At 38.3% G+C, this 15,255-nt stretch overlaps 1 protein-coding gene across 11 annotated transcripts in view; it reads right to left on the minus strand.

Moving 5' to 3' along the window:
- SDCCAG8 (SHH signaling and ciliogenesis regulator SDCCAG8) overlaps positions 1-15,255 on the minus strand; it is a 262,314-nt gene that overhangs the window by 177,032 nt on the left and 70,027 nt on the right. For all 11 annotated transcript variants that reach the window (XM_033851855.2, XM_019920402.3, XM_033851860.2 and 8 more), the window contains one exon: positions 3,942-4,094. In XM_033851855.2, the coding sequence (XP_033707746.1) occupies positions 3,942-4,094 (153 nt within the window). The remainder of the gene's footprint in view (positions 1-3,941; positions 4,095-15,255) is intronic.

The following is a 15,255-nucleotide window of genomic DNA, read 5'->3' on the forward strand; positions in this document are numbered from 1 at the left end:
TTCTCCACCAAGCGTTCCATGATCTCTTGCAGACAGAAATCTGTTCTGATCCTCTGAACTCTCAGTATTTTAGTCATGCCTTTCCAATGGCATGGAGTCTTCTTCCTTCCATTTGTATTCCCCTTGTATTCATTCAATAAATATATACTGAACACATTTTATGTGGGAGGAATGTGGCCATAAGGCAATAAGGATGTTAACAAACCATATATGCAAGGGAATCATAGTAAATTAGGGGAGATAATTCAATAAGACTTTGCAATACATTGAGTTATTGAAGCCCATAGGAGGGGCTCCCAAAAATTTATCATTGGGAGACTGTGAGAAGAGGTGGTATCGAGAACTCTGAAGGATCAGTCAGAGAGGCCAGAGGAAGATTCCTCTAGGCAATGGGGGTGAGGTGGGGGGGGGTGGGGATGGGAGGGGAGGGGCAAAGCCCTGAAAAATCCTGAAATGAAAAAACAGTATGGCAGACTGGCATGTTTGCACATTTGAGGAAGTGCAAGTAGATCAGTATGGTGGTAATACAAGGAAGAAAAGAGAAGGGAGATGAGACTGGAGAACCAAAGAGAGGGAAAAAATGTACAATCTTTATGCTATAGTAAAAGATCGGGTTATAGAGAGACAAGAAAGGATTTTAAAACAAGAGACTGACATACTGACGTGTTCATTTTAGGAAGATCATCCTTGGATCTTTGGGTAAGAGAACAGATAAGGAGGTGAGACAAGAAGCAAGGGGCTTCTACCACTTGGGGCTGTAGGAATCACCCAAGGGTGAGACATGGAGAGCAGTAGGATGGAGAGACAGGGCAATGTAAAATCGGTAAGGGCCTGAAACTCTAGAACTTGGTGACTTGATGTACAGGGTGAGGGAGAAGGAGGCAATCAAGGATGACAGCAAGATTTCTGAGTTGGGCAAATGGATGAATGAATAGTAGTTCTACTATGAGAGGGAAGATGGGAAGTGCAGCTGGTTGGGGGCTCACTAGAGAGCTAAAGATTTAGGAATCAATACCATACATATGAAATTAAAGCCACAGTACTGCTAAAGACATCTAAATCTAAAGCTCTCTGCTAAACTCTAGAACCTCCTATCAAGGTGCTTTCTGGATGTGTCTCCTTCATTATCTCAAAGGCAGCTTAAACTCAGAGTAACCTAAAAGGCACACATCATCATTCTCCCAAAACAAGAATATGATTCAGGGCTTCCCTGGTGGCGCAGTGGTTGAGAGTCCGCCTGACGATGCATGGGACGCGAGTTCATGCCCCGGTCTGGGAGGATCCCACGTGCCGCGGAGCGGCAATAGTAATTTCATCGGCTATGGGCACAGAAGCTGAAATGTAGTGGTCTGAAGAGTGAATGAGCGGTAAGAAAATGAAGATAACATGTATGGACAAATCTTTCAAGAAACTTGACTATTAAGGGGAAGAGTAAAGAGGGATATGGAATTACTAAGGTGGCTTCCAGCCTTGGCCACACATTGGAATCACCTGGACAATTTTTTAAAATACTGACCCCTAGATCCTACCCTCAGATATTCCCCCATAATTCGTTTGGGATGCAGATTGGGCAATGAGAGTTTTGGAACTTCTGTGTAGCCAAGATTGAGAATGACTTGATAGAAGAAAGATTGGTTTCTTTCAACAGGTGAGAAAAGTTTGAGACTATTTTCCTGGTGATAAGAAAAAGGCTATAGTGAAGGACAAAGGTTGAAGATTCAGAAGAGAGTGGGGAACTAATGGAAATAGGTCACTGAGGTGGTGGAAGGGGATGGGATTCAGAGCAAGAGGAAAGGATTAGGATTAAGCCACCCCCATTCTGACACGGTTGCAGTACAGGTGAAATTTTACTTTAGGCAGAGGTGGGGGGGGATAAATAAGGTGATTACCATCTAATGGCTGTCAACTTTCTTCGTTAGGGAAGTAAGGCTCTCTGCCGAGAATTAGGGGAGAGGTGGTATGGTAGAGAATTTGAGAGGAATAAAACTGATTTGAAATAGTCCTTGAAAAATGTGTCTTAGATACCAACACTTCCCACCTAGACTACTATAATTACCTCCCACCTGATCTCCAGGGGTTTATTCTGGTCCTCCTTCAAATCTATTGACAGATGATTTTTCTCAAATATAAATGGGATCACGACACTGCCCAATTTACTGCCATTCAATGGTTTCCCCTTCACTTTTGGATAACATTTAAAACCTTTCACATGGATTTTAAGACCATTCATGATTTGGTCCTTGCATACTTCTCCAAACTCATCTTCCACTACTCTGGCCCTTACTTCCTATGCTCCAGTCACCTGAGCCCTCTCTAAATTCCTAGAAAGTATGATGCTTTCTAGCTTCAGAGCCTTGGGAGTGTTGTTTTCCTGGGTCTGGAACTCTTCCCCTCAACTCTTCACCTGACCACTCCTACTCAACTCTTTTGAGCCTCATTTGCAAAACCTCTTTCTTAGGAAAGTCTTCCATGACTGCCCAGACTAAGTTATATTTGCCTGTTACACATTCTCATGGTACCCTATACCGTACTTTCATGCCTTTATCATAGTGGTAAAAACTCATTTGTGGAAGTATGTGTTTAATGTCTACCTCTCCCACAAGTCTATAAACTTCCTGACGTAACTGCATTGGTCCTGTGACTACCACATTCCCAGGACCTCCAATTAATATCTGTTGAATCCTGAATGAACGTGAGAGAGAGGAATGCATAGGAGGACTGCTAGAAAGCACCAACAGAATGGTGGACATTGAACCATAAGTGTACGGTGGTGTCATCTGCAAGATTATAGGATTTTTCTTCACTAGCTGAGATCACCAATCCAGGTCAGAGAATGTAGATAACCAGACTGACCTATAAGTAGGTTTTGACAGGCACAATTTTTTTAAAAAAGGATAAGAAAACAAGGGAGTTTATCTTGGCTCAGGTAAGGTAAGACTTAAAACTCATTGGGCAGAATTTGTGATTTTTCTCTTTATATAGCCTTAGGCTTACACACTGCCTTGCACATGGCAGATACTCAGTAGATATTTGCTGAATGAGTTAATTACCACATGTTTAAGACAGCATGTAGGTATAAGCTGTGAGCCTGCTTTGAAAAAACAGAACATGTAACCATTGTTTGGGTTACTTGAGGGACCACATCTTGCTCAATTTTATTCAACTGTAGCAACTTTAAAGCTAGGTTCCACTAAACTCTGTATTCTAGCTTGTTACTCTTTTGCAAACACTGCCCATCTCATGTTATCTGTTCCTTTTGACTCTAATTTCTCCCTTCCATGTATTCATCTGGTTATAGTCATTATTCATCATGTAATTTGCTAGAACCTATTTTGTACAGAGTATACCATCACTTTTTGTTTTGGTTACTTGGTTTCTTACAAGTGTTTTACCTTCTTAAAGGCTAATTTAGGAGTGGGGGATGAAATGGGGGAGTCATCTCTCCTTGATTTAACCAAGCTTGAAATAAAATCTGGATATCTGCAGAGCACCTGCTCTCCTCTGACAAACAGAAAGGGAATCAAACACAATGGCAGGATTAGAGTAAATTTCACATTTTCCTATCATGAAATCTAATTGATTATTTTCTTTGGAAAGGTCAGAGAATATAATTTCTATTGAGAAACACATTGAGGAATAGAAAATTTTTATGAACTCTAAGTTATAAGCAACTTGACTACTTAAATGGTTTAAACATGTAAGATCATTCGAGGGAGGCTCAAGAGGGAGGTGATATGGGGATATATGTATACTTATAGCTGATTCATTTTGTTGTACAACAGAAACTAACACAACATTGTAAAGCAATTATACTTCAATAAAGATATTAAAAAATTTTTTAAATAAAGATCATTCAAGAATTGCAACCTGCAGACTCATCAATTATATCACCACAAACATTTCTTCTGCAGTGTCGATAACAAATTGAACCCTTTAAATACCTTTGAGCCCATGTCCTCTCTTTCTTTTGTTATTTCTCTTTTCATCATCTCTTTCTCAAAGGCTCTTTTTTCTCGCTGAGATGCGAGTTCTTTCTCAAGTCGCTCTGTCTGCTTCTCCAGTTCATTCTTCAACTGTTCGCACTGGATTAAAGCCTGCCAGAATAAGACAGAGTGAAATGGGACCTTAGAATTTAGAAGAAATGAGAGGGAAATAAGACAATTAAGCTTTGATTTTATTTAAAATAGTTACAACTCACTGTAAAGTCAAAGTAAAGAATATTTTTGTATTTGTTTGTCAACACCACTTACTGATTCATATGTTACATGTATTCAAATGTTACATGTATTCAAATGTTGTATTTATTCACATATTTCAGTTTGCACAATTAAGGCTATATTAACTAATCAACTAAGAAAATTCAGGTAACAAACCTTGATAAGGGCCACAGAGGAGTCTGAATTTTATAAAAGGGGATCAGAAAAACCAAGTGTTCTAGTATTTTCAATTATATATCATGTTTATACTACAAGAAATATATAAGTATCTAATATAACTGATTTTTCATCTCGACATGGTTAAAAATTATTTGTACTTTAAATGATAAACAGATCAAAATTTTAAGATGAGATGTATTTATCATTACATACAGGCATTTACTGTTTATATAATAACTGAGCTTCCTTAAATATAAGTACGATAAGATTTGGTTCACCCTCCTTACACACATAACTAAAGTAAAAATTAAGTAATAATCAAGTTTAGATAAGGAAAGACTCAAAACAGCATTTACTACCTAGTTTTGTAAAATGAGAAGTGTTATATTTCATTTCTGGCAATTTAAAAGTCGATAATTGTCCTTTAGTTTAAATTTCCCACTCTGAATTTCCAGAAGTAAATTCTCTCTAACTTCCTTTTGGCTGTATTTACAATATCGTTATGCATAACACACAATAATAAACTAAATTCAAAATCTCAAGAAAAAAATAAAATTAAGGTGCTTGACATAGAAAATCTGAGTCATACTATGGTGTCTTAGTCTCATCCCAGTGGCTCCTCATTATATCCTCCTCACTCAACCTCTATTGTGTTCCCCTGAATTGAGAGAAAGAAACTCAAGTCTCATATGACTTATATACTATGTAATTATAAAATGATAGTCACAGTTGGTGTTAATGGAGATGGAAGCAGTCTCAGTAAGCACTGTAAGCTCTATGCATTGCTATGCTTCCCTCTGGTGAAAGCTATAATAAATATAGACAATAAATATCTAGGATATGTGAATTTTCTTCTTTTTATCATGAGATCATTAAACCCTAATTTCTTTCAAACTCTTCTGGAAATGTTCTATACTCCTAGGCATAAAAACTGAGGATAAAATGCAACTGTCCCAGATTAACTGATAAGCAAATAAAATGCCTGAAAAAAGATTCTCCTAGGGAGTCAGTCCCAAGTCCAATTCCAGTTGAAAATGTCTGGAAAATAAAATTTTACATTAGATTTTAAAAGAAATGGAAAAGCATAATTTTTCTATAATTTAAACCCTTGGAGCTTGAAATACTATGAATTAGAGATTTTTGCACTTCAGAACACAATTGCTCTTGTGTAAAATATTTTTTATGAACCTAATAAAAATGTTCATAATGTTCACTGATATATGAATATCATGAAAGACTAAAATGATTATGGAATATAAACTAATACATTTAATCAGAAGGTTTTTCACTGAATAAAAACTCAGGAATCAACCTTATTAGGTACAGGAACAGTGGAAGGAACTGCTGAAGATCAGGCTAACATGAAGAGCAACTAAAGAGTCAATTCAAAGAATTCAATCAATTCAAGAACAAGGAACAGTAAATGATCCTGACAGGTAAGAGGCCTAACGCTAAGATAATATAAAGAAAAAGCACAAGGGAGAAGTTGTAAATCACTTAAACAAAACCGTTGCTGAAGCCTTGGTTTCATGGATGGCCTTCTATGAGGAGTACCCACCACTGAGAGGTGATGGTGAGTATGAAAGCAGTAACGAAACACTGAATAAAAATATTAGGTTAAAAACTGGATATTGATCACTCTTGGTTTTATAGCCAATGATTCCATATAAAATAGCTTTTGCTTGTTTTGATTTTAATATATATGTCTGGTCACAATGAAGAAAATATTAAGTAACATTTGGAATTAGAAAAGTCATTTAATCTTACAATGGTCCTCATATACAAGATTTGGGTTTACTAAATAAATATTTATACATTCCTTCCATTAAAGCTTTGTCTTTTAATTCTAAGACTTACTCTCCTAGTTTTCAGAATCCCAGATGACTCAGTGCTCCCTGATTATACTCCATATAATCATTCAGTAAAGGCATATAACCAAATCCTCAAAGACTATTGACCAAAAAGTTTGTTTGGGTTTTTCCGTAAGATGTTTGGCCAACCCAATTAACTGATGGATCTTCACAGGTGACCAAGTTAGTTTGGGATCTGCGGCTGCCATTTCTCCTAGTGGTTCCCAAGGTCGTGGCTCCTTTCTTTCCCTGAGCACAATCCCTTTCTTGGTGGAAATGGCTGTAGGTCTTAGGGAGTTGGGGATTTACACAACCCTCACCCTCCAGTAGACTCAATCTTCAAAAGGCCTTTTCTCTTCTGGGAAATTTATTTGTGGTCATTCTTTGTTGGCCACAGTAACACATTTTTCAAAACATAATTTATTGGACTTGATATTCCCAGTCCTGGTTTTATTAAACCAAAAAGTATGCATTACTATCTTAATGGAGTCAAAACATTTTCCAAAATAAATTTGTACCTAGTCAACTCAATTCTTAAAATAGGGAAACTCTTTTAGGAAATATAAAAGTCCTTCCCAAGTGCTAGGGTTAGGTTCCTAGATATCCTTGTGATCAGAGAATTCATGATTATAGGATTAAAGAACCATGAGGAATAATAGAGTCCACACTTATGAATGTAAACTTAAAAGTTTATGAAAATGCTTTCATTTTTATGAAACATAGCCCACAACATAAAAATGATTTTCAACATGTTTTAGGCATTTAATTTACAAATAATGCAAACTATTGATTATTAATTTATAAATTCATCCTTACTAGGAACCTATCAGTCAGTCTATCCCTAACTCCCACTTCCAAGATATTTATAATTTGTTTTTGTCTTGTGGAAGATAATGTACATATCAAGAAACATTATATTCTACATTTGTGCTTGCAATCAAATGCTCAAGGCTTTTCTGATTTTCCTTTTACTTCGGGTTTCTAATTCTTGCCTTTCTGATTCTGCTGTAGCCTAAGGAAAACAATAGTTTGAATACTTAAAAAGGAAAAAAAAAGTTTGGGGGGACATTTATTCAACCTTCTGGGTTGGTATTTTTGTTTGTTTGTTTGTTTGTTTTTTGTTTTTTTTTGCTGTACGCGGGCCTCTCACCGCTGTGGCCTCTCCCGTTGCGGAGCACAGGCTCCGGACGCGCAGGCCCAGCGGCCATGGCTCACGGGCCCAGCCGCTCTGCGGCATGTGGGATCTTCCCAGACCGGGGCAAGAACCCGTGTCCCCTGCATCGGCAGGCGGACTCTCAACCACTGCGCCACCAGGGAAGCCCTGGGTTGGTATTTTTTAAAAAATGTTTCTTCAGGGCTTCCCTGGTGGCGCAGTGGTTGAGAGTCTGCCTGCCGATGCAGGGGACACGGGTTCGTGCCCTGGACCGGGAAGATTCCACATGCCGCAGAGCGGGCTGGGCCCGTGAGCCATGGCCACTGAGCCTGCGCGTCTGGAGCCTGTGCTCCGCAACGGGAGAGGCCACAGCGGTGAGAGGCCCGCGTACAGCAAAAAAAAAAAAAAAAAAAAAAAAAAAAAAAATGTCTTTAGAGGATTATCTCATTATAGATATGCTCATGGGAACATCATGCCAAAGCCAACAATTTCCCTTCCAATAGAGGCAGGCAGGTCTAAGGCCCAGTTAACCTTTTTATCTTGTAGCTTTACCAAAACATCACTGCAAAAACCTTTACTTTTCTACCTTCATTTATTCCCAGGTTAATTTTTTTCTCCCTTTTAAAATTATTCCCAGTTGTAATGACTTGCAAATTTCAAAGAAAAACAAAAACATTTATTGATCACTTACTGTGTGCCATATACTTTCTTAAATGGCTTACATGGATTAATTTATTTAACTCTCTCACTGAATTTTAAGTGGCTTTTATCACTCTGTTGATAAGAAACTGAGGCTTTGAGACATTAACTAACTTGCCCAAGAGCACAGACCTAGAAAGTGGCAGAATAGGGATTTGATCCAAAGAACTTACACAACTGAATCCATGCATGGCACTATAATTTTCTCATGTTATAGATTTATTTTCTGATAAAATTCTCAGGTGTTTGCATTGCCACTGTAAAAGTACATATAGTCTGTCCTCCTTATCTGCAGGTTCTGTATTCACAGTTTCTGCATCCAAGGTTTCAACCAGTCACAGATTTCTGTCCTGGAACCAATCCCCCATGGATAAAGAGGGAGGACTGAATATGATATGGCATGATATAATACAATATTAATGTAATGTAATGTAATTGCTTCTACTTATTTAGCATGCAATATGCAAAATAGAACACTAGGTGGCAACAAATGTTAAGGAACTATAAGAAGAAAGTAACCATTTCATAACTCAGTAATAAAGTAGTTGGTTTTAAAATTAAAATATGTATGCTGTTTCACTCTTTAATCTCAGAAAGCAAAATTCCTAATACTTTTTTTATACATCTTTATTGGAGTATAATTGCTACAATGTTGTGTTAGTTTCTGCTGTACAACAAAGTGAATCAGCTATATGTATACATATATCCCCATATCCCCTCCCTCTTGAGCCTCCCTCCCACCCTCCCTCTCCCACCCGTCTAGGTCGTCACAAAGCACCGAGCTGATCTCCTTGTGCTATGCAGCAGCTTCCCACTAGCTATCCATTTTACATCTGGTAGTGTATATATGTCAACGCTACTCTTTCACTTCGTCCCAGCTTCCCCTTCCCCCCTGGCGTCCTCAAGTCCATTCTCTATATCTGCGTCTTTATTCCTGTCCTGCCATTAGGTTCATCAGTACCATTCTTCTAGATTCCATATATACATGTTAGCATATGGTATTTGTTTTTCTCTTTCTGACTTACTTCACTCTTTATGACAGACTGTAGGTCCATGCACCTCACTACAAATAACTCAATTTCGTTTCTTTTTACAGCTGAGTAATATTCCACTGTATGTATCTGCCACATCTTCTTTATCCATTCATCTGTCGATGGACATTTAGGTTGCTTCCATGCCCTGACAATCGTAAATGGTGCGGCAATGAACATGGTGGTACATGTCTCTTTTTGAATTATGGTTTTCTCAGGGTATGCGCCCAGTAGTGGGATTGCTGGGTCATTTGGTAGTTGTATTTTTAGTTTTTTAAGGAACCTCTATACTGTTCTCCATAGTGGCTGTATCAATTTACATTCCCACCAACAGTGCAGGAGGGTTCTCTTTTCTCCACACCCTCTCCAGCATTTATTGTTTGTAAATTTTTTGATGATGGACATTCTGACCAGTGTGAGATGATACCTCATTTTTTTTTTTTTTTTTTTTTGTGGTACGCGGGCCTCTCACTGCCGTGGCCTCTCCCATTGCGGAGCACAGGCTCCGGACACGCAGGCTCATGGGCCCAGCCGCTCGGCGGCACGTGGGATCCTCCCGCACCGGGGCACGAACCCGTGTCCCCTGCATCAGCAGGCGGACTCTCAACCACTGTGCCACCAGGGAAGCCCTCATTTTGGTTTTGATTTGCATTTCTCTAATGATTAGTGATGTCAAGCATCTTTTCATGTGTTTGTTGGCAATCTGTATATCTTCTTTGGAGAAATGTCTATTTATGTCTTCTGCCCATTTTTGGATTGGGTTGTTTTTTTGATATTGAGCTGCATGAGCTGCTTGTATATTTCGGAGATTAATCCTTTGTCAGTTGCTTCGTTTGCAAATATTTTCTCCCCTAGTATGTTTTAACATACCTTAGAGATAAAAACTGCCAGACTTGCACTGCATTTTGTAAACTGCTTAGAAATCAATCCTTGAGTTATTACTAACTTAGTGAAAAATAGATTTACAATACACAATAGCCTTTCTAGTTCTTAACCACTAAGATTTTAAAAGCACTAATTACAAAAATTCATACTAATATTTAAAGCTAATAATTAACTTTACATCAGTTCAACAACATTTATTGTACAATTAATATGTAAATGGCCATGTGAAGAATACAATGATAGATGTCACAGACCTGGTTTTTAAGGGCTTTTGGTGGAGAGGGCTATGTAAACAGCCACAAAAATTATACACAGCTTGCTAGGAATACAGAGAAGGAAGAGATTAATTCAAACAAGAAGGTGCTGGGGAAAACTTCCGAGAAGACTGCCATCTGAGTTGCCCCTCATAGAATGAATAGATACTTCACAGATGGATACAGTGCAGGAAAGTACAACATGAGCAAATTCATGGAAATAGTCAATTGTAGGTCACGTTATAGAAACAGTATAGGTTATATGAAAACTTGTAGTGTTGGTAAGATGATAATACCATTATCTGAGAAAAGATAATACAGAAAATTATAGAAGGAAAAGGAGTGATAGACAGTAAGGAGGAGAGAATTTCCAATTTGGTGGTGTAGAGTTTCAGATGCTAATGGCATATCATCCATAAAAGAGGTCTAGTAGAAGCAAGAAATGTAGGTCTGGGGCACAGAGGAGTTCTTAGAGCTAAAGGCACAATGTGGAGGTGGTCAAGTGACGGGGAGACACAAAGTCCTGGAAATTAGGGCAACATGGCTGGACGGCTAGGAACTGACTGAGGAATGTCTGCATTCTAGGCTTGTGGAAAACAAGTTAAAAGACATGTGGAAGAGTAGACAAGAGCAATGCAAAGAGGACCCACAGAGTGAAATATCAGATTAATCAAGGGGAAATGATGATATGTTATGCTAGTACAGTTAATGTCTTCCTGGAGTTGGGTCAAATGAGGACTGAGATGAAGTCACTGGGTTTAGTAATCAGGAAGTGACTGGTGACCATAATGTGACCAATTCAGTAGCATGAAATCAGACTACAATTTGTTAAAAGACTGACTGCAATGTGTTCAGAAGTGAATGGAAAGCTACAAAGGTAAAGACAATGGAGAATGAAGGATGGAAGATACAAGAAAGATGTGATAACAAATGTCTCAATGTCCCTGAAACCCTAGAAGTAGGAGATATCAAGAACTTAGAGAGGTTCATCTTGGGAAGTAAGAGGACCAGATAAGAAAGAAAAAAATGTGAAGACACATTTGAGGGATGAGAAAGTGTTGATGAGGCTCTTGTCAGTTGGTTGTGATCTCAGTAAAGTAGGCCAGCTATTGAGAGTGAGGTGCTAAGAGTGGAGTTGGGAAAATGAATAAAGTGGCATTCCTGTCTAGTCTAAAGTACATGTGGTAGGGAGACCTTCAAGAAGGTGGAGGAGTAAGATGTGGAGATCACCTTCCTCCCCACAAATACATCAGAAATACATCCACATGTGGAACAACTCCTACAGAACACCTATTGAACACTGGCACAAGATATCAGACTTCCCAAAAGATGCCCTCAGGCAACCTACACGCAGAAGCGGGGCCAAAGCCAAAGCTGAACTCCAGGAGTTGTGCAACCAAAGAAGAGAAAGGGAAATCTTTCCCAGCAGCCTCAGGAGTAGCAGATTAAATCTCCACAGTCAACTTGATGTACCCTGCATCTGTGGAATACCTGAATAGGCAATGAATCATCCCAAAATTGAGATGGTGGACTTTGGGAGCAACTGTAGACTTGGGGTTTGTTTTCTGCATCTCATTTGTTTCTGGTTTTATGTTTATCTTAGTTTAGTATTTAGAGTTTATTATCATTGGTAGATTTGTTTATTGATTCAGTTGCTTTCTTCCTCCTTTTTTTTATATATATAGATATATTTTTTTCCCTTTTCTCTTTTTGTGAGTGTGTATGTATATGCTTCTTTGTGTGATTTTGTCTGTATAGCTTTGCTTTTACCATTTGTCCTAAGGTTCTATCTATCCGTTATTTTTCTTTGTTTTTTTGTATAGTTTTTAGTGCTTGTTATTGGTGGATTTGTTTTTAGGTTTGGTTGCTCTTTTCTTACTTTCTTTCTGTTTTATTACTTTTTAATTTTTTTTATTAATTTTTTATTTTAATAAAATTATTTTATTTTTCTTTCTTTCTTTCTTTTATTCCTCCCTTTTCTTCTGAGCCATGTGGCTGACAGGGTCTTGGTGCTCCAGCTCGGTGTCAGGCCTGTGCCTCTGAGGTGGGAGAGCCGAGTTCAGGATATTGGTCCACCAGAGACCTCTCGGCTCCATGTAATATCAAACAGTGAAAGCTCTCCCAGAGATCTCCATCTCAATGCTAATACCTAGCTCCACTCAACTATCAGCAAGCTACAGTGCTGGAAACCCAACGCCAAATGACTAGCAAGACAGTAACACAACCCCACTCATTAGCAGACAGGCTGCCTAATATCATAATAAGGTCACAGACACCCCAAAACACACCACTGGACGTGGTACTGCCCACCAGAAAGACAAGATCCAGCCTCATCCACCAGAACACAGGCAAAGTGCCCTCCACCAGGAAGCCTACACAATCCACCGAACCAACCTTAGCCACTGAGGGCAAACACCAAAAACAGCAGGAACTACAAACCTGCAACCTGCAAAAAGGAGAACCCAAACACAGTAAGTTAAGCAAAATGAGAAGACAGAGAAGCACACAGCACATGAAGGAGCAAGGTAAAAACCCACCAGACCAAACAAATGAAAAGGAAATAGGCAGTCTACCTGAAAAAGAATTAGAGTAATGATAGTAAAGATGATCCAAAATCTTCGCAATAGAATGGAGAAAATACAAGAAATGTTTAAAAAGGACCTAGAAGAACTAAAGAGCAAAGACACAATGATGAACAACACAATACATGAAAAATTCTCTAGAAGGAATCAATAGCAGAATAACTGAGGCAGAGGAACGGATAAGTGACCTGAAGATAAAATAGTTGAAATAACTACTGCAGAGCAGTATAAAGAAAACAAAAAATGAAAAGAATTGAGGACAGTCCTAGAGACTTCTGGGACAACATTAAACGTACCAAGATTCAAATAATAGGGGTCCCAGAAAAACAAGAGAAAAAGAAAGGGACTGAGAAAATATTTAAAGAGATTATAGTTGAAAACTTCCCTAATATGGGAAAGGAAATAGTCAATCAAGTCCAGGAAGTTCAGAGAGTCCCATACAGGATAAATCCAAGGAGAAACACACCAAGACACATATTAATGAAACTATCAAAAATTAAATACAAAGAAAAAATATTAAAAGCAGCAAGGGAAAAACAACAAATAACATACAAGGGAAACCCCATAAGGATAACAGCTGACCTTTCAGCAGAGACTCTGCAAGCCAGAAGGGAGTGGCAGGACATATTTAAAGTGATGAAAGGGAAAAACCTACAACCAAGATTACTCTACCCAGCAAGGATCTCATTCAGATTTGATGAAGAAATTAAAATCTTTACAGACAAGCAAAAGCTAAGAGAATTCAGCACCACCAAACCAGTTTTAAAACAAATCCTAGAGAAACTTCTCTAGGCAGGAAACACAAGAGAAGGAAAAGACCTACAATAACAAACCCAGAAGAATTAGGAAAATGGTAATAGGAACATACATATAGATAATTACCTTAAATGTAAATGGATTAAATGCTTCAGCCAAAAGACACAAACTGGATGAATGGATACAAAAACAAGACCCATATATATGCTGTCTACGAGAGATCCACTTCAGACCTAGGGACACATACAGACTGAAGGTGAGGGGATGGAAAAAGATATTACATGCAAATGGAAATCAAAAGAAAGATGCAGTAGCAATTCTCATGTCAGACAAAATAGACTTTAAAATAAAGACTATTACAAGGGACAAAGAAGGACACTACATAATGATCAAGGGATCAATCCAAGAAGAAGATGAAACAATTGTAAATATTTATGCACCCAACATAGGAGCACCTCAATACATAAGGCAAATGCTAACAGCCATAAAAGGGGAAATTGATGGTAACACAATCAGAGTAGGGGACTTTAATACCCCACTTTCACCAATGGACAGATCATCCAAAATGAAAATAAATAAGGAAACACAAGCTTCAAATGATACACTAAACAAGATGGACTTAATTGATATTTATGGGACATTCCATCCAAAAACAACAGAATACACTTTCTTCTCAAGTGCTCATGGAACATTCTCCAGGATACATCATACCTTGAGTCACAAATCAAGCCTTGGTAAATTTAAGAAAACTGAAATCAAATCAACTATCTTTTCTGACCACAATGCTATGAGAACAGATATCAATTACAGGAAAAAAAACTGTAAAAAAATACAAACACATGGAGGCTAAACAATACACTACTAAATAACCAACAGATCAGTTAAGAAATCAAAGAGGAAATCAAAAAATACCTAGAAACAAATGACAATGAAAACACGATGACCCAAACCCTATGGGATGCAGCAAAAGCAGTTCTAAGAGGGAAGCTTATAGCAATACAATCCTACCTCAAGAAACAAGAAACATCTCAAATAAACAACCTAAACTTACACCTAAAGCAATCAGAGAAAGAAGAATAAAAAACCCCGAAAGTTAGCAGAAGGAAAGAAATCATAAAGATCAGATCAGAAATAAATGAAAAAGAAATGAAGGAAATGATAGCAAAGATCAATAAAACTAAAAGCTGGTTCTTTAAGAAGATAACAAAAATTGATAAACCATTAGGCAGACTCATCAAGAAAAAAAGGGAAAAGACTCAAATCAATAGAATTAGACATGAAAAAGGAGAAGTAACAACTGACACTGCAGAAAAACAAAGGATCATGAGAGATTACTACAATCAACTCTATGCCCATAAAATGGACAACCTGGAAGAAATGGACAAATTCTTAGAAATGCACAACCTGCCAAGACTGAATCAGGAAGAAACAGAAAATATAAACAGACCAATCACAAGCACTGAAATTGAGACTGTGATTAAAAATCTTCCAACAGGGCTTCCCTGGTGGCGCAGTGGTTGATAGTCCGCCTGCCGATGCAGGAGACACGGGTTCATGCCCCGGTCCGAGGAGATCCCACATGTCGCGGAGCGGCTGGGCCCGTGAGCCATGGCCGCTGAGCCTGCGCGTCTGGAGCCTGTGCTCCACAACGGGAGAGGCCACAACAGTG

This window comes from Tursiops truncatus, chromosome 1 (assembly GCF_011762595.2).
Source record: "Tursiops truncatus isolate mTurTru1 chromosome 1, mTurTru1.mat.Y, whole genome shotgun sequence".
In the NCBI taxonomy this organism is placed as follows: Eukaryota; Metazoa; Chordata; class Mammalia; order Artiodactyla; family Delphinidae; genus Tursiops; species Tursiops truncatus.